Source organism: Lissotriton helveticus, chromosome 5_2, assembly GCF_964261635.1.
Source record: "Lissotriton helveticus chromosome 5_2, aLisHel1.1, whole genome shotgun sequence".
Classification (NCBI taxonomy): domain Eukaryota; kingdom Metazoa; phylum Chordata; class Amphibia; order Caudata; family Salamandridae; genus Lissotriton; species Lissotriton helveticus.
Genome location: NC_136066.1, coordinates 1,246,609 through 1,264,589, shown reverse-complemented (window position 1 = coordinate 1,264,589; position 17,981 = coordinate 1,246,609). Strand labels below are relative to the sequence as shown.

Below are 17,981 nucleotides of genomic sequence, written 5' to 3'. Positions count from 1 at the left end.
CCTCTGAACTGTGAGGGTATAATCAGGGAATATGGAGTCTTCACCACTGTTTACCTCAAACAGGCTGTCCGATCAAGCCCTATATAGCAAATTGTCCCTGTCTTTATAATGCAGGATTTTAGCCACCACTGGCCTCGGGGGTTAGCCGTGTGCCGGCGGGAGCGCCAGGACCCGGTGGTTCTCTCAGGGGTGTAGAACTGTGTGAGACATTCTGGTACAACTACAGTGCGGAGCCATGGCTCCAGATAGGCTATCATGTTTCCATTTTCAACGCCCTCCAGCAGGCCTAGGATGAGAATATTGTTCCTTCGACTACGCCCTTATCCATCCTCTAGGAGCACAAGAGCCTCGCCCAGGGGAGAGGAACAGAGACCATCCCCGTGGAAGGAACACAAAAACCACGCTCGGGGGACAAGAACAGAGGCCAACCCTGGGGAAGGAGCACAAAAGCCTCGCCTGGGGGACAAGAACATAACCCACCCTTGGGAAAGGAGCAAAAGAGCCTCGTCGGGGGGACAAGAACAGAGGTCAACCCTGGGGAAGGAGCACAAAAGCCTCGCCTGGGGGACAAGACCAGAGGCAACCCCTGGGGAACGAGCACAAGAGTCTAGCCCAGGGGACAAGAACATAACCCACCCTTGGGAATGGAGCAAAAGAGCCTCGTCCGGGGGACAAGAACAGAGGCCACCCTTGGGGAAGGAGCACAAGTGGGAGAGGTGGAAAAACGTATGCAAATATCCCTGACTAGTTCATCCATAGTGGACTGCCTTTGGAGAGCGGGTGTGGATACCTGGAGGCGAAGATTGGGCATTTTAAGTTTTCGTGTGTGGCGAAAAGTACTATTTGAGGAAAACTCCAATTTTGAAAGTATGGGAGGAGAACTTAAGGGTTAAGTTCCCTCTCATAGATTTCCTGCCTCTGTCTGCTGAGAAGGTCGGCAATTTGATCGTTCACTCCCGGAAGGTGTTCTGCTGGGACATACATTTTGTGGTGTATGGCCCATTTCCAAATGGCTTGAACTAGGTGTGACAGTTGGAGAGTGGCTCCCGCCTGTATTTATATATAGTACATTGCTGTCATGTTGTCGATGCGAACTATGACAGCTTTGTCTAGAAGGTGAATTTGAACAGCTTTGAGCGATAGAAACAGTGCCAGCAGCGCTAGCTGATTTATGTGGAGAGCCTTCTGGTTTTGACTCCACAAGCCTTGAATTGTGTGATTCTGGAGAGGAGTTCCCCAACCAGTGAGCGACGCGTCCGCTGTTAGTAGTGCCTGTGGAACAGGGTCTATGAAGGGCCGCCCTTTTGATACATTTTGTGGGTGCCACCACTGCAGAGAGCGATGGGTGCAGCCGTTTGCCAACAGTAGATCGGGTAAGAGACCCTGTGACTGGTTCCACTGACTTGCTAAGCATTCCTGGAGGGGACGCATGTGAAAACTTGCATGGGGGCCAATCATGATGCAAGAGGCCATCGTTCCCAGCAGTTGCATATACACTTGAGCTGGCAGTGAGTGGGTGGGCTGAAACTGAGCGACTAGTGCCTGAATATTACGAATTCTGGCTGCATTGGGAAAAGTGGCTCCTAGATGGGTTTGTGTGTTGGAAATGTTGGAGACGAGACTTTAACACAATGACTGTAAACCCCAGTGGGTGCAGTCACTGTAGTGTTATGCGAGTGTGCTGGAGACACTTTATGTAAGTGCTGGCTTTGATGAGCCAGCTGTCTAAGTACGGGAAGACATGAACGTGTTGTCTTCGCAGGTGAGCAGCGACTGCTGCCAGGCATTTGGTAAATACTCTGAGAGCAGTGGTGACTCCGAATGGGAGCACTTTGAACTGGTAATGCTGCTCTGCTATCACAAATCGGAGATATTTGTGATGAGTAGCAGTTACTGGAATGTGGAATATGCATCTTTTAAGTCTAGAGTGGACATAAAGTCAACTTGCTGTAGAAGTGGGAGCACTTGTTGTGGAAAAGTAAATTTTGCCATGTTCTGTGTCCCTACGTGTCATCCATCATATGTTATGTGTGCATGATTAAATATGCATATGCATTCCCCATGTTCGATAAATGACGCAATTATAGTTGTGTCCACCTCTAGTATGCCAGTTTCCAGTTCTCGTGAATACTACGAATATCAGGTTTATGTAAAGCTACGTTGCCACGTTTCTCAGTGTGCACGTTATTCCATTATAAAGTCCCCGTTTCTAGGCCTCAAAAGGGCCTGGACACCAGATTCAGCTCCTGTCTCCTGAAACCTCGCTGAGGAGCGATACAGCCCCCACCTGTATCCTCGACCCTTCACTTACTTCCTGCCTCACAGTGCCCGGTTCAGCCTGGCTCAGCCTCTGAGTCTGCCAAAAATATGTTATGATTCCAGTTATCAGTTCAGTCCTCCTTCTCTGCATTCCTAAATTACTGAATCGCATCAATAGTTTCCGTCATTGTCTAGCCTTCACGTCTCCACGTTAGAGAAATACTGCATTTAATGGTCATTTAATATTCTTCATCACGCACTACATGTAGAATAATGCATGGTCCAGTCTTAGAATCAAGTTAGCCTTTCCCCTCCTGACTTATAATTTATATCAACATGTTCTCTAAACATCAGATACTAGATACTGTTTAGGTACATGTCGCCCTGACTCTCCAGACTTCAGTCTTTGCTCCTAGCACAGAGTTCGAAGCCCCCAGCTTCTCCTAGTAACACGTCATTGCTAGTTTGCGCGCACCATCAGGTTAGAGGTCCCGGCTCCTCAGGTAGCCCCCTCCATGGTTTCCGCCCCATTCATGACATATTCTGTTACGTTTGCATCACATGTCTATGTATACGCCCTGTTACACCTCTTTTCACCCTTATCTTTCGCAACTGCTACGCGTCACACCCTTTGCTCCACCCACTGCTCCGCCTATCATATGTACTGTAATGCAACTGTTTTACTATATATGCTTGTGTATTGTTATTAAATGCTAGCGCGCTCATCCCAGATCCCGCCCCGGCAGCTGCTGGGCCCTGCCATCCTATTCCTATGCAGGTTGTCCTGTTCCTGTCCTTTATGCTGTAATAAACCTGCGAAACTCCTACTACCTCGAATCTTGACTCTTATTTATTGAGCTATCTGTTATTCATTTATACATTCAAAAATAGGGTATTTATTTATTTATTTACCACATAATGGCGCCCGAATAGGGACTTGCCCTTTCCCCACGCGTCGGTGAAGCCACGCCGACCCCCTGACCCTCTGCAGTCGTGACGGAACTCTTCTGCGCACCGGCAGATATTTCTGCTTCAAGTATCCCTCAGGCCCACGGAGGAGACGGAGGAGGCGGTCCAGCATCCAAACGAGACGGTGGAGGAACGCGGCGAGTCCCGACCAGAGCCCAAGCCGAGAGTCCAAGGTCCGAGGTATCCGGAGGCCCACCCGTAACTGAAGTCCGAAGTTCGTCGTCCGTCGTCGTAGCAGTCCAGTCCAGTCCGAGGCCTTCCGTTCTTGCTGCCCGGTGAGTACCGTTACTGGGGTGGTATCTAGACAGGGTCAATCTAATTGACTCTGGTCCGTGGGTTGGTGGTACACAGACCCACAAACGAAGTGTCCACTTCGGTGGATGCGGGTCCTGACGTGTCTCTTTATGAGACCGGTAAGTTTCGTACTGTTTCAGCAGTGCATCTAGTTCCTGTTCTAGTCAGTTCTGTTCTCGAGAAAATTCATGTATTCTGTGTTCCGTATTCCAGGTAGTATTCTGTTTGAACTGTTATTTTTAAATGTTCTTCATGTATTTTAATGTCGTGGTATGAATGGGGAATGAGTATCGTGTTTATTGTGTATTGTATTGTGTCTAGATTATAGTTCAGTCATGCCGCTCTTTTCGAAATTACGTCAGTTAAAAACCAGAAAGGGTCTGCTGGAAGCAGCAGTTCCAGTTCCGCCTAGGGACAGTCCAGGTCATTTTATGTATCAGAAGCATGGCATAAGCGCCATACTGTATCTAGATTTATGGGTAGAGTATACCAAACAGTTAGAAGAAAAGTATAGATGGCCCGTATCGGGTACCTGGGATGCCGAGTGCATCATGCGAGTAGAAGAGGCATTATGGAAAAAGAAAGCCAGACAGTCACAGAAAGATGCCATCGAGTTATGGCGCAAAGAAGCTCATAAAAGAACTGAAAAGGAAATCAGAAAGTCAGAATTAAGTAGAGAATCCTTAGAACGAGCACAAGAAAAAGAACTAATCGAGATAGGTGAACAAGTCAAAGCCGAACAGTCAGACAGACAGAGGCATGCCCTTATTAGGGGTATGTATCCTCTCCTTGCCGAGGGCTTGCCAAAAGCGACCCCAGAGGCATCCAGTAATTTCCCGCCACCATTAGTTCCGACCAAGCTACGTCACAAACAGACCGCAGCTGATATTTTTATTTCGTCCTATTTGGACGACACAGTCCCAGAATATGCAAATCCTGTTCGCGCTCCGCCAGTCCCTGTAAATCAGGCACTTCCCGCTCCTCCAGACACCGGAGTACCTGTTACGGTCCCCCCGGTCCAGCCCGCCATACAAGTCCAGCCTGCATTTCCATTTCCCACTCTGCCAGGACGAAGAGCCTCAGTAGACGACTCTAGTTTAGGGGCCGCAGGGGGAGGTACTCCTCAAACCCCGCCGCCACACAAGCGTTTAACGACAGCCGAATTACATGCACAAGCGTCACAGCGTACGCCCAGACATCAGACTGTAGCAGAAATAAGAAAATCCCTTGCCGAATGCGGCTATGATCCAGTCCCAGGCGAGGATAATATGGTTTTATATTCATTCCGCGTAAGAAAGGTGGCCGAGTATCTAGTCACCTTACCGAATATGAAAGAAGATCTAGACAGAATATATCGTTTCATCCGTACAGGGGATGATCCAGAAAGCATTAGCGAGGCCATGTCTCAAAGGAAAGCCGAGATCCAGCTCATGATATTAAAGTTTCTGATCAATTGTCTAATAAGAGAACAAGATTACCCGTCTAAAGATCCGGCCGAAATGAAAATCCTGACAAGGTGGAGTGATAATATAGCCGAGGGTAAGCACAAGACCGTCGGTGCTATGGAGAGTATGTACAAGAAAATCCGTAAAGAAATAATAAAGTTACACGAACAGCGTAAAGCAGTACAAGTAAGCGAGAAAGAAAGTAACTCTGATACTGAAGAGGTAGAGGACGAGAATCCCGCCAGAATAGCGTATGTAGGAAAATCTAGATTTCCAGATCGCCATTTACGCCTAGAACACAAGTCTACTTTCCATCATCCAGCACCAGAACAAGGTTCTCTAGAACAAATATTCCAAGCTACCGATCACATTCTGAAATCACGAATCGGTTACAGTGAGTTGAGTACCATGCATGAACAAGAACTAGTCCGATCAGCAGTCCGATGGATTACTGATTCTACCACTTTTCCAGACGAAATAGTGGCACAAATGTTTCTGAAACTGCCCCCAGCCGAGCAACGACTGGTGGGTATGTATATGATCCAGCACCTCATTACATTGTATGAGGGTCAGCACTCTGATCCAGGCCCGTTACATGATGTCCTGAACGAGTTACTCCAGTATAGATGGAAAGGTCTAGGTACCGATTTAATTAGTGTCATTCTAGAACAGCGTCACAAATATAGAACGTTTTTGAACCCGCATTTTGTTCATGTCTCACCCCCAGAAAGTAAACCATTTTACATGGAGAGACAGAATCCGTTACGAGAAGTCCACCCAGTTAGAGGAACGGGTGGCGAACTAGAACGAGTGTTTGTTTACACTCCGATTACAAAGATGGAACTCCTCGAGATGAAGAAATTAATTCCCTGTCATGACAAAGATCCAGCAGGGTTCCATAGAGAATTAAAAGACATGCTCCGTATGGGAGAATACACGTATCCAGATATAATTAAAATGTTAAAGGTTCTGCTGCCCGCAGGGGTGTATGAAAAGCTCAAGGAAAAAGAATGGGAGGTGGGAGAGAAAAAGATCGATTGGGCAGTTCTAGAAGCTGAAGATAAGGCACGAGTACCAGGTACCGGTCTCGGGGATAAATGTAAAGGATTACCGGAATTATTAATACAAGTTTTACCCAGATTATTGACAACTAGAAAAGAAGACTGGGATGCAATCTCAGCCTGTAAACAGAAGCAAGATGAGGATATTAGTGATTTTTATTCTAGATTTGAGAAATGTTTTAGCATCAACAGTGGCCTCAAGACAAGTAGTGAGTCATACCCTCACCTTTTTGTTACTAAATTAGTCGAGAATTCAAGCCCACAAATTAAAAATCGAGTTTTGAAAGTCGAAAGCACCTGGCAAGCTAATACCCCGTCCCAGATGTTGCAGATGCTCCAATACCACCAGAATAGAATCAGAGAAGAGCAAGAACACGAGAGAAAACGTATGAAAGACACGAAAATGAAAGTACTAGTTGCACAATCTGTTCCTCAAGACAGTCAGAAGAGGGGTCCAAATCAAGCCAGTCATCCTGCAGCTCCCGTTAAAGGGAACTGCAATTATTGTAAACAGCCAGGTCATTTTATAAATGAGTGTGCAGTTCTGAAACACAACATAGCTACCGGTAAGACTAAAGAAAGACCACGTCCGCCTAGACAAGAACAAGTTTCACAGATTCCTCAGCCACAGAATGCACCACAGACAGTTACCGCACCGCAGCCTATTGCTGCAACACAGCACGTTACACAGCAGATGTACCAGTATGCACAGTCTGAGTATCCAGAGTACCAGCAGTATTCATGAAACAGCCTAGAGAGGGAGGTAGGCTTGCCTCTCATCGAGATACCTGTAGATCAAGAAGGTCCCTATGTTCACAGTCAAGTATTAGGGAAAGACAGAAAGTTTTTGATTGATACAGGGGCAAGTAGGACCACAATTAGTCATGCCGAAGTTCCAGGGGCTCCGCTCTCAGGCTCAAGAAATGTTTCCCTTGGATTTTCAGGAAAACCTATCGTAAATGAGATCTCAAAGCCAGTTACTCTAGAAGTAGGTCCATTGTCCCGCACTACTGATCTGTTACTTACTACGTCATGTCCAGAAAACCTACTAGGCATTAAGACACTGAAAGAGTTAGGTGCAGTTATATGCTGTTCCCCAGAGGGAATACGATTGTTCCTACGTGACTTTAAGGGTCACTATGTATTACGAGATTTTGATTCAAGACTGTCTAATGTTCCACAGCACCTATGGGCGCAAGGTCCAACTGATGTTGGTTATATGCAAATCACACCCTATCGTGTGACTCTCAAGCCAGGTGTAGTGTTACCACGAATCAGACAGTACAGATTGCCACCTGAGGCTGTAGCAGCCTTATCCAAAATTATTGACGAGCTCATGGCTCAAGGAGTGGTTGTAGAAACTGACTCCAACGTATGCAATTCTCCGATCATTCCAGTCATGAAACGTACTGATCCAAATGCACCCCCAGTATATCGATTAGTGATTGACCTACGAGAGCTTAATAAGTGTATTATTCCTCAGTACCCAGTTGTCCCAGATATCTCTTCCCTATTGACAGCCATTGATTCCGAAGCCACGTTCTTCACTGTCATAGACCTCAAGAACGCATTTTTCAGTGTCCCTATTCATCCAGACAGCCAGTTCCTTTTCGGATTTTGTTTAAATGGAAGGAGCTATATGTTTACACGAGCTCCTCAAGGTTTCACAGAAAGTCCTAGTATTTACAGTCAAGCACTCAAGAGACAACTAGACAACATTCACATGCCAACTGACACTGCCCTGCTCCAGTATGTCGATGATCTCCTGATCACAGCCCGTTCTGAACGTGCTTGCGAGCGAGCATCCCTTACAGTCTTGTATTTCCTAGCCGAGATGGGGCACAAGGTGTCCCCTTCTAAGCTTCAATTCTGTGTCCAGCAAGTGGTCTACTTAGGACACTTACTGTCCAAGAGGGGTAGGCAGTTGACACCAGACCGTATCCAGTTAATAGCGAGTCTTCCTCAGCCCAAGACCCAGAAGGAGGTACGTGCTTTTATTGGCCTTACTTCTTACTGCAGACAATGGATTCCCCAGTATGCATTTCTAGCCAAGCCACTGATACAGTTAACGACACAGGAGGCAGCCGTACCGACTGTCCTCCCTTGGACATCTGAACATACACTTAGTTTCAATGAGTTAAAGAAAGCCCTATGCCAAGCTCCAGTTCTAGCGACACCGAACTACAGTAAGCCTTTTACACTTTTTGTCACAGAACGGGAAGGTACAGCATTATCTGTTCTCACACAAGATCAAGCAGGACAATACAAGCCCTGTGCTTATTTTTCGAGCACATTAGATCCTGTAGCCCAGGCTCTGCCTGCGTGCCTCAAGTCAGTTGCAGCCGCAGCCCTAGCTATCAGACAAAGTGATTCCATAGTCTTAGGACATACCTTGACAGTACAAGTTCCACACTCTGTGGAAGTTCTTTTAAACCGAACACAAACTCAGCACTTGACAATTGCACGTTTAACAGGTTATGAATTGACACTGTTCCAGCCACACATAGAAATCAGACGCTGCAACATTTTAAATCCTGCTACACTGTTACCATCAGTTACTCCGAATTCTGCCACACATGACTGTGTGGAAGTAGTTAACATTACGACAAAGCCAAGACAAGATCTGACAGATACTCCGTTACCAGATCCCGACCTGACACTTTATGTGGATGGTTCATGTATGAGAACAAGTACAGGAGAACTAGTCGCCGCGTATGCAGTGACTACCGACACCGAAGTTATTGAAACACACCGTATTGACACCCTGTCCGCTCAAGCAGCAGAGCTAGTTGCTCTGACACAAGCCTGCATACACGCCAAGAACTTGAAAGTTAATGTTTACACAGATTCACGCTACGCATTTGGAGTTGTACACGACTTCGGAGTGCTCTGGCAGGAGAGAGGTTTCATGACTTCTCATGGAACCAAGATTCAGCATGGTCTCCTTATTCAAGCTCTGTTAGATGCCATACATTTACCGACATCTATCGCTATCATGAAGTGCAAAGCACATACGAAAGTTACTGACACCATTTCTCAAGGTAACGATCTAGCAGATCGCACAGCCAAGCTCACAGCACAGACTCTAGACATTCCAGTTAACATGACACACACTCCAGATCCGATTACATGCATGACAGTTAAGGACCCTACACAAGATGTCATAGATATCCAGTTACATGCTACTCCCGAAGAAATCAAGAAATGGTCCGAACAAGGAGGGGTCCAGACAGATCAAGGATGGTTAACGAAGGGTAGAGCCACCTGGTTTCTCCCCGACTCTATGGTTCAAGTCATTATTAATACCGCACATAGTCCAGCACATTTAGGAGAAAAAGCTATGTTAGACAGTATCCAGAACATTTGGTTCAACAAGCATTTACGAGCTGCAGCCAAGCAGAAAGTCCGTACCTGTATGATATGTTGTCAGTTTAATCCAGGTAAAAGTGTCCCGGTGGAACAAGGTGGATTCCAGCCCCCTGACCACCCTTTTGAAGTCCTCCAGATGGATTATATTCAGATGGAGCGATGTCGAGGTTTCAAGTATGTCCTTGTAGTTGTATGCGCTTTGTCCAGGTGGACAGAAGCATATCCAGTCCCAGATTACACAGCCGCGACCACTGCCAAGCAGTTGGTTCGTGAGTTTTTCCCTCGTTATGGACTCCCTAGAGTCGTATATTCTGATAACGGTCAGCCATTCTCATCTGAACTCATGAAGCATGTTTCCCTTTTGTTGGGGTACCAGTGGAAGTTTCATTGTGTACGCCATCCTGAAGCAGCCGGTCTCGTAGAGAGACATAACCAGACTCTGAAAATCCGAATCGCCAAAGTATGTAAAGAGAAAGGTGTGGACTGGCTGGTAGCTCTACCAGTCGCTTTATTTTATATGCGCATGGTCGCACATTCCAGATCAGGTCTGTCCCCGTATGAGGTCGTTTTCGGCCGCCCCCCTAACATGTGGGGTACTCCTAGACCCCGAAGTATTACCGATGTTTCAAGTAATATGCTGACAGATTACCTAGCTTCCTTGATGTCTGCCCTCAACTCATGTCGTTCACAGGTTGCCGCCGCATTTCCAGACAATACCGAGGTGGCACCCCATGAAATCGTTCCAGGATCCATGGTGATGGTGAGGAATTTTGACAGATCAAGTCCGCTGGAGCCTCGCTGGAAAGAGCCCCGACAGGTCCTCCTCACCACCCGTACAGCCGTGAAGTTGGAAGGTCGCAAAGGCTGGGTGCACCTTTCTCATGTAAAACAGTTTAATGGACTGAAACCCGTCTTAAAGAACATTTCCCAGGATTTGAAGGATTGCCAAAATATTGTTCTCAAGGACTGTCCCGCAAAAGACATTGCTACAAACCCTCCCCTGTTAGAGAAAACTCCGCAACAGGAGTATAAACTCAAACTCCGGTCTAGTAAAATAAGTCAGTCAGTTTGATTGTCTAAGTCCTCCCCTAGGTGAAACGGTTAGACTGTTTCTGACATGTATAAAATAGACCCCCATAGTGAGAGAGTTAGCCAAAACTCAATCCGATGTATCATTTTTCTATGTTTCATATTATTTCTCAGTATTATGATTTCCTGCACCAGTTATGCGTTTTACCTGTACTTTCCAGTTTCTCATGTAAATAAGTCTGCTAATGCTACAGTAGAGCACATGTTTAGTGACCTACCTCCCCATGAACTCTCTTACCGCCTCGCTATGCGAAATAATTCCTTTATCCGCATGTTACATTACTCACACCAGACCAGCAATGCCACTAATTGTTGGGTGTGTGGTCGACTCCCCCCTTTCCAGACACCGAAGGGAGTTCTGCCACTTTTTCCTTATCCGTTTTCACATAATGGTTCGTGTGGAGCATGGTCCACGTTAACGTCATCCTCAACAGATATGTCTTTTCTTAACAGTACATGTTTCCCAGACAAGCAAGGTCTCCCCCACAGAACAGGTTTAGATCTAGAAAATGAAGTGTATAATTTAGGTAATTATTCTTCGAATTTCATGGTCTTGAATGTTCAGTCTGATACTACTCCAGACCTACCTGCTATTTCAGTACTACCAGTCAAAGGCGAATTATGTGTCCGAAATAATGGTTCCGTACATGTAGGACACAGTGATTGTACTACTATTGTCAAGTATAGTGACAGTGGGAAATCTATTTTTAAAGCTTCACGTCATTCTTATTTCATTTGTGGTCAAACTGCATATGTTCGTCTGCCCCTCGATTGGGAGGGAACCTGTTACATTGCCTTCCTACTGCCACCTGTTTTTCTAGCCCCATCTGATTATCACAGGAATACACATCTAGTACACATTAGACATAGAAGGGAGTCCCCAATTGTCGATTATACTGAAACTGCCCTAGAACAGTATACAGATTTCAATAGAGGTTTCTTCTTCTTTATAGGACCTATCCAGAATAGTAAGCTAATCCGTAGGTTAACAAGAACTCTTGAAGCTGTGGTAAATGAGACTGCCTCTGCTCTAGGTAATTTAACTGAAGAGCAATCTGCTATGAGATTTGTCGTTTTACAGAATCGTCTCGTCCTTGACGTCATACTGGCCGATAGGGGCGGGGCCTGTAGAGTCATCGGATCTAGTTGCTGCATTTTCATTCCAAATAACGCGCCGTCTGTTTATTCAGCTATAACCAGACTCCATAAAATTGCCCATCTGATACACCAAGATCCAGGCACCTGGACATGGTCCGGTTGGTTCTGGAATATAATTTCCGCCTGGGGATGGAAAATATTGTCCTTTCTAGGTATTGCAGTAGCGATCATATTCAGCTGCTGTCTCTGTATACAATGTGGCCCTGCGATTTGCGGCATTTGTGCTACCTCTTGTATTCCTAGTCCCAAGCCCCGTTCTAAATCCCGTTCCAGGATAATTCGAGACGAGCAAATGATACTGTATGAAATGATAGATGGTATCATGAATATTGATGTTTCCTGATGGAAACGTAGTGACAAGGAGGGAATGTGGAAAAGTAAATTTTGCCATGTTCTGTGTCCCTACGTGTCATCCATCATATGTTATGTGTGCATGATTAAATATGCATATGCATTCCCCATGTTCGATAAATGACGCAATTATAGTTGTGTCCACCTCTAGTATGCCAGTTTCCAGTTCTCGTGAATACTACGAATATCAGGTTTATGTAAAGCTACGTTGCCACGTTTCTCAGTGTGCACGTTATTCCATTATAAAGTCCCCGTTTCTAGGCCTCAAAAGGGCCTGGACACCAGATTCAGCTCCTGTCTCCTGAAACCTCGCTGAGGAGCGATACAGCCCCCACCTGTATCCTCGACCCTTCACTTACTTCCTGCCTCACAGTGCCCGGTTCAGCCTGGCTCAGCCTCTGAGTCTGCCAAAAATATGTTATGATTCCAGTTATCAGTTCAGTCCTCCTTCTCTGCATTCCTAAATTACTGAATCGCATCAATAGTTTCCGTCATTGTCTAGCCTTCACGTCTCCACGTTAGAGAAATACTGCATTTAATGGTCATTTAATATTCTTCATCACGCACTACATGTAGAATAATGCATGGTCCAGTCTTAGAATCAAGTTAGCCTTTCCCCTCCTGACTTATAATTTATATCAACATGTTCTCTAAACATCAGATACTAGATACTGTTTAGGTACATGTCGCCCTGACTCTCCAGACTTCAGTCTTTGCTCCTAGCACAGAGTTCGAAGCCCCCAGCTTCTCCTAGTAACACGTCATTGCTAGTTTGCGCGCACCATCAGGTTAGAGGTCCCGGCTCCTCAGGTAGCCCCCTCCATGGTTTCCGCCCCATTCATGACATATTCTGTTACGTTTGCATCACATGTCTATGTATACGCCCTGTTACACCTCTTTTCACCCTTATCTTTCGCGACTGCTACGCGTCACACCCTTTGCTCCACCCACTGCTCCGCCTATCATATGTACTGTAATGCAACTGTTTTACTATATATGCTTGTGTATTGTTATTAAATGCTAGCGCGCTCATCCCAGATCCAGCCCCGGCAGCTGCTGGGCCCTGCCATCCTATTCCTATGCAGGTTGTCCTGTTCCTGTCCTTTATGCTGTAATAAACCTGCGAAACTCCTACTACCTCGAATCTTGACTCTTATTTATTGAGCTATCTGTTATTCATTTATACATTCAAAAATAGGGTATTTATTTATTTATTTACCACACCATGTGAAAATGATCTGATTGTATCCAGTGATTTAACTCTCTGAGATCTAAAATGGGTCAGAGAGAGTCGTACTTTTTGGGTATTAGAAAGTAAAGGGAGTACACGGCCGACCCTTGATATTGTAGTGGTACGGGCTCTAAAGCTACCTTTAAAAAGGAGAGGCTGAACCTCCTGTTTGAGGAGGTGTATATGATCTGGTGACATTTTGAGTGAACGCGGGGGAATGTTTGGAGGTTTGTTGGGAAGCTCCAGGAAATACCCAGATCAGATCATTCCTAGCACCCATTTGTTTGTAGTTATTGATTGCCAGACGGGGAGGAACTGTGAAAGACGTCTTCTGACTGGTGTTGAATGATCGGGGCGATTTGTAGGCAAGTCACTGTTTGTTATTGGAGGGGGGGGTGAATGTTGTGGACCCTCTACCTCTACCCTTGCCATTGTTGCCTCTGTAGCCTCCTCTAAAGAAAGCTTTTGAAGAAGAGGGCTGATTGTTGACTTTGTATGGTGTAGAGGCAGTGTCTGAAGAGATATTTTTGGAGCCCCCACGATACAAGGTGGCTGTAGGGCTACCATAGATTTTGCCACGTCTGTATCCTTTTTCATTTTTTCTAAGGATGTGTCGACCACAGGACCAAAGAGATGTTGTTTGCCGAATGGTGTGTTAAGAATGGTAGCCTGAACTTCGCGTTCAAAACCCGAAATCCTTAACCATGTGTGTCTTCTCAGTAACACACTGGTATTGACGGTTCTAGCCCAGTGTCAACTGCATCTAGTGCACACCTAATCGAAGAATTAAAGATGAGCTTCCCCCCTCTCACTAAATCTTGGGCTTTGGTTTTTGGCTTATCTGGCAGAAATTGGTGCAATTGCTCCATTTTGTCCTAATGCGCTCTATCGTACCTGGCTAAAAGGGCCTGGATATTAGCAATACCCCAGTAGTTTGCAGCTTGGGAGGCTACTTTTTTCCTAGAGTCGCGAATATGAGCTTAGACTCTTTGTCTGGAGGTGAAGCATCCCCTGACGTCTGTGAATTGACTCTTTTACCGGCATTAGAAATCACTAAAGAGTCTAAAGGTAACTGGCCTTTATTGAAAGCTGGATCTGATGGTGCAGGTTTATATTTTTTGTCTATCTTGGGGTGAGAATGCGTGCACGAACCGGGACGTTAAATATGTCGTCTACGCCTTAACATGACGAGGGAGTGTGTGTTTGTGGTTTTTTGGGAACTACTAAGGGTTTCAAAGAGGAAATCCTCCTCTAGGGAGTCCTTATGTAATTGTACCCCATGATATTCAGCAGCTCGACTTAGCAGCTCTATATATCCTACACGATCACCTGGTGGAGAAGGCTTGGTAGGATAAAGGTCAGGATCATTATCTGTGGGTGAATTCGTATTGTAATCCTTCCAGGGGTCTGCAGGTGAAGGATCATTGCCTCCATTCCCATCATCCTGATCATCAGGTGTTTGTGGCAAGTTAGTAGGAGTAATTAGTAAAGTCTGTGTTTGCGGGGAAGGAGGTGATGGAGGAGGAGGAGATGGGTTAGTACTGACATCTTTCCTTTTTAAAGGAATGTGATATGTGTCCTCTGACTCAGATTTGCGTTTATGTGGCAATTTGGTTGCAATATGTCCAGTTTTTGGATTAATATAAAGTTCTTTTTTTTTTGGGTCTGGTTTCGAAGGCGGGGTGTGGAAACGGGGCTCTTGTGGTGGTTGCAAAGCATGTTTATGCTTTGGTGCCGAAGTTTTTGGTGTCGGTGTCTTTGGTGCCGAAGATTTCGGTTCCGGAGACGGTTTCGGTGTCGAAGGAGTTGGGCCTGGTTTCGGCTTCGAACCCGAAGGTTTCAGCTCGGTGCCAGAGTGTGGACGACTCGATCCCGAGCCGGAAGGCTTTAACTTGCGTTTCGGTGCCGAACCGGAAGGCGGGGTGTTGGAAAAATTTTCTTGGTGTCGACCATGGCCCGAAGGCAGAGGTGGGACCGGTGCCTTTTTCTTAGTCTGAGTAGGACTTTGGGGCAAGGGAGATTTGGTACTCATGATACGCTGACCTTGTGGAATCTCTTCATCCACATTGGAGCCGGATTCTAAGATGGATATTGGATCCTCCTGTTCTTCCTTGGCCCCTAGTGCATCGCCGGTCTCTTGTTCGGAATTTTATCAGAAGAGGTCGGGAATGGAATCCGGTGTGTTGGCTCTGCATGTCGCGACATCGAGCCAGACGGTTACGGAGCATTTTCTTAGAGCGGAAAGATTTACACAAGTCGCAGTCCTGTTCGTTGTGCTCTGGAGATAAGCACAAATTGCACACTTTGTGGGAGTCGGTGCGCTGGAACAGAAGGCAGAATTTAAAAGGAGCCCGGTCCATCGACTGCGAGGTGGACCGACGAGGGTAGGCCCGACGGCCTTCCACGAGATTCCCGATCGAAAAGAGTTTTTTGTATTTGACACAATACGCGGAGAAAAGTGAAAACGCGATTGCAAACAATACCGTCGAGGGTAAGTGGATTGCGCATGAGGGGAACCCGAGAAACGGTTTCGAACCGGAGCGCAGCAATTCACATCCGAACCCGATGGCGGAAAAAACCAATCTAACAATGGAATCGATGCCCATGCGCACTATCACCGAAAGGAGTCACCAACAACTTGTAAACATCCGGACCCACCACTATATGGCATGAATATGCAGAGCATGTGATCTACAGCTCACATGTATCGAACCATAAGTTACCCCTGGAGAAGGAGCACAAGAGCCATGGTGCGGTGAGAAGGAAACAAGCCAGCCTTAGGGAAGAGGCATGAGAGCCAATAACAAGAGCCACCAAGCAGAGGAAGGAACATCAGCACTGCCAAGGGGGAGCAGGACACAAGCATACGAGATGCCTCAAGAGGGATAACACAAAAGTGGCCCCAGAGGAGCAGAATCCGAGCCTCCACAGAAGAATGAGCAGGACTGCTACCCAGGAGAAGAAAATAATCCACCCAGAGGAAGACACACAAGAACAGTCCCAGGGATCATTGAAGACGCTCACCTGTTTTCGAATGGCCTCCAGGTCTTGGTCTTGAACTATATCCTCTCGCAGGTGGATTCTGGTTAGCCTCGTGCTCCGAGGATCAGAGAACAGAGCGAAGAAGCTGTCATGAGCTTCGAAGACACTGTCTGCATTCACAAGCTCGATGTATCTGCAAGAAAGGGAAAGGCAAGAGAGTCAGACAGCTACTCAAAGTCTCAGAAAAAAACACAATGTATAGTGTCAAAAGGGCCATGATGAACAAGTTACTTACCTTCGGTAACGCTTTTTCTGGTAGATACTATATCTGCCTGTGGATTCCTCACCTTGTGATTCCTCACCTTGTGAATATCCCCTTGCGTCAGCAACATTCGGAAATTCTTTTGTAGCTTCGCGCCGACGTGGATCCGGACGTCACAGAGGCACGGCATCGCACGCGACTCCGCTGACGTCACCGACGCCTACAATAGGCCCACGCCGGCGTGATGACAGCAGTTCCGCCCTTTTTTCCGTGCCTTCGAGGCACACGGACGGACCGATGACAGTAGACATATACACAGTATACGCAGTATAGAAATCAAGGTAACACACACAGTGTGAAGCAAATGCAATAAAACATTTGAAATAGACAAATCCTTGACCATAAAATAATACATTATATAAACCACTGGCATAGAAGAGTGGACAACGGGGAGGCGGGTGGGTCAGTGAGGAATCCACAGGCAGATATAGTATCTACCAGAAAAAGCGTTACCGAAGGTAAGTAACTTGTTCTTCTGATAGATACATCTGCCGTGTGGATTCCTCACCTTGTGAATAGAGTCCCACAGCAGTCCCCACTCCCGGAGGAGGGTGTCCACTCTTCTAAACCAGGAAATCCTGAAGGACAGAGCGCGCAAAGTGACCCTCCCTCCTCACTTCGGAATCCAAGCAGTAATGCTTCGTGAAAGTGTGGAGGGAAAAACAAGTTGCCGCTCTACAAATATCCTCAACAGGCACACCTCTAGCCAATGCTGAGGTCGAAGACTTAGCTCTAGTTGAATGAGCCCTTATACCCTCTGGTGGGTCCTTACCGGCCAAAGAGTAGCAGATCTTAATGCAGAGGACGATCCATCTCGACAAAGTCCTCTTATGGACCGCTCTTCCCTTCAATGTCAAAACTAGATTCAAATCCCACTGAGGCACAATAAAAGGTGTAGGAGGGAACCTATTAGTGAGGCCCTTCAAAAACCTTAAAACAATGGGAGACTTAAAAAGAGAAGGCTGGTCAGGCAAACAGATAAAAGCCGACAGCGCAGAAAGATAACCCTTCACCGTGGCAACAGCAAGCCCCTGCTGAGCCAGAGAAAGGGCAAACTGGAGCCCATCAGATAAATGGGACCTCAAAGGGTCTATAGATTTCTCCCTGCACCAAGCAACAAATTTAGACCACCTATAAGAATAGATGGACTTAGTGGAGTCACGCCTGGCCGACAAGATGACATCCACCACATCGTGAGGGAGAGAAAAAGAAATCAGGTTGCCCCGCTCAATCTCCAGGCATGAAGGTGTAAGGTCTGGAGGTGGGGGTGTAGAACCTGCCCCTCCATCTGAGAGAGGAGATCTGCCCTGAGAGGGAGACGGAGCAGTGGGTGAGAGGAGAGGTGGAGAAGGTCCGAATACCACACCCTTCTTGGCCAATCCGGGGCGATCAATATGACTTGGGCCCGGTCTTGGCGAATCTTCCTCAGAACCCGAGGAATCAAGGGTATG

At 46.5% G+C, this 17,981-nt stretch overlaps 1 protein-coding gene across 1 annotated transcript in view; it reads right to left on the bottom strand.

The window, feature by feature from the left end:
• The window catches only part of ZER1 (zyg-11 related cell cycle regulator), a 240,799-nt gene that overhangs the window by 156,163 nt on the left and 66,655 nt on the right, over window positions 1-17,981 (bottom strand). Inside the window, exon 3 of the mRNA XM_078646593.1 lies at window positions 16,251-16,401. Coding sequence (XP_078502719.1) covers window positions 16,251-16,401 — 151 coding nt within the window. The remainder of the gene's footprint in view (window positions 1-16,250; window positions 16,402-17,981) is intronic.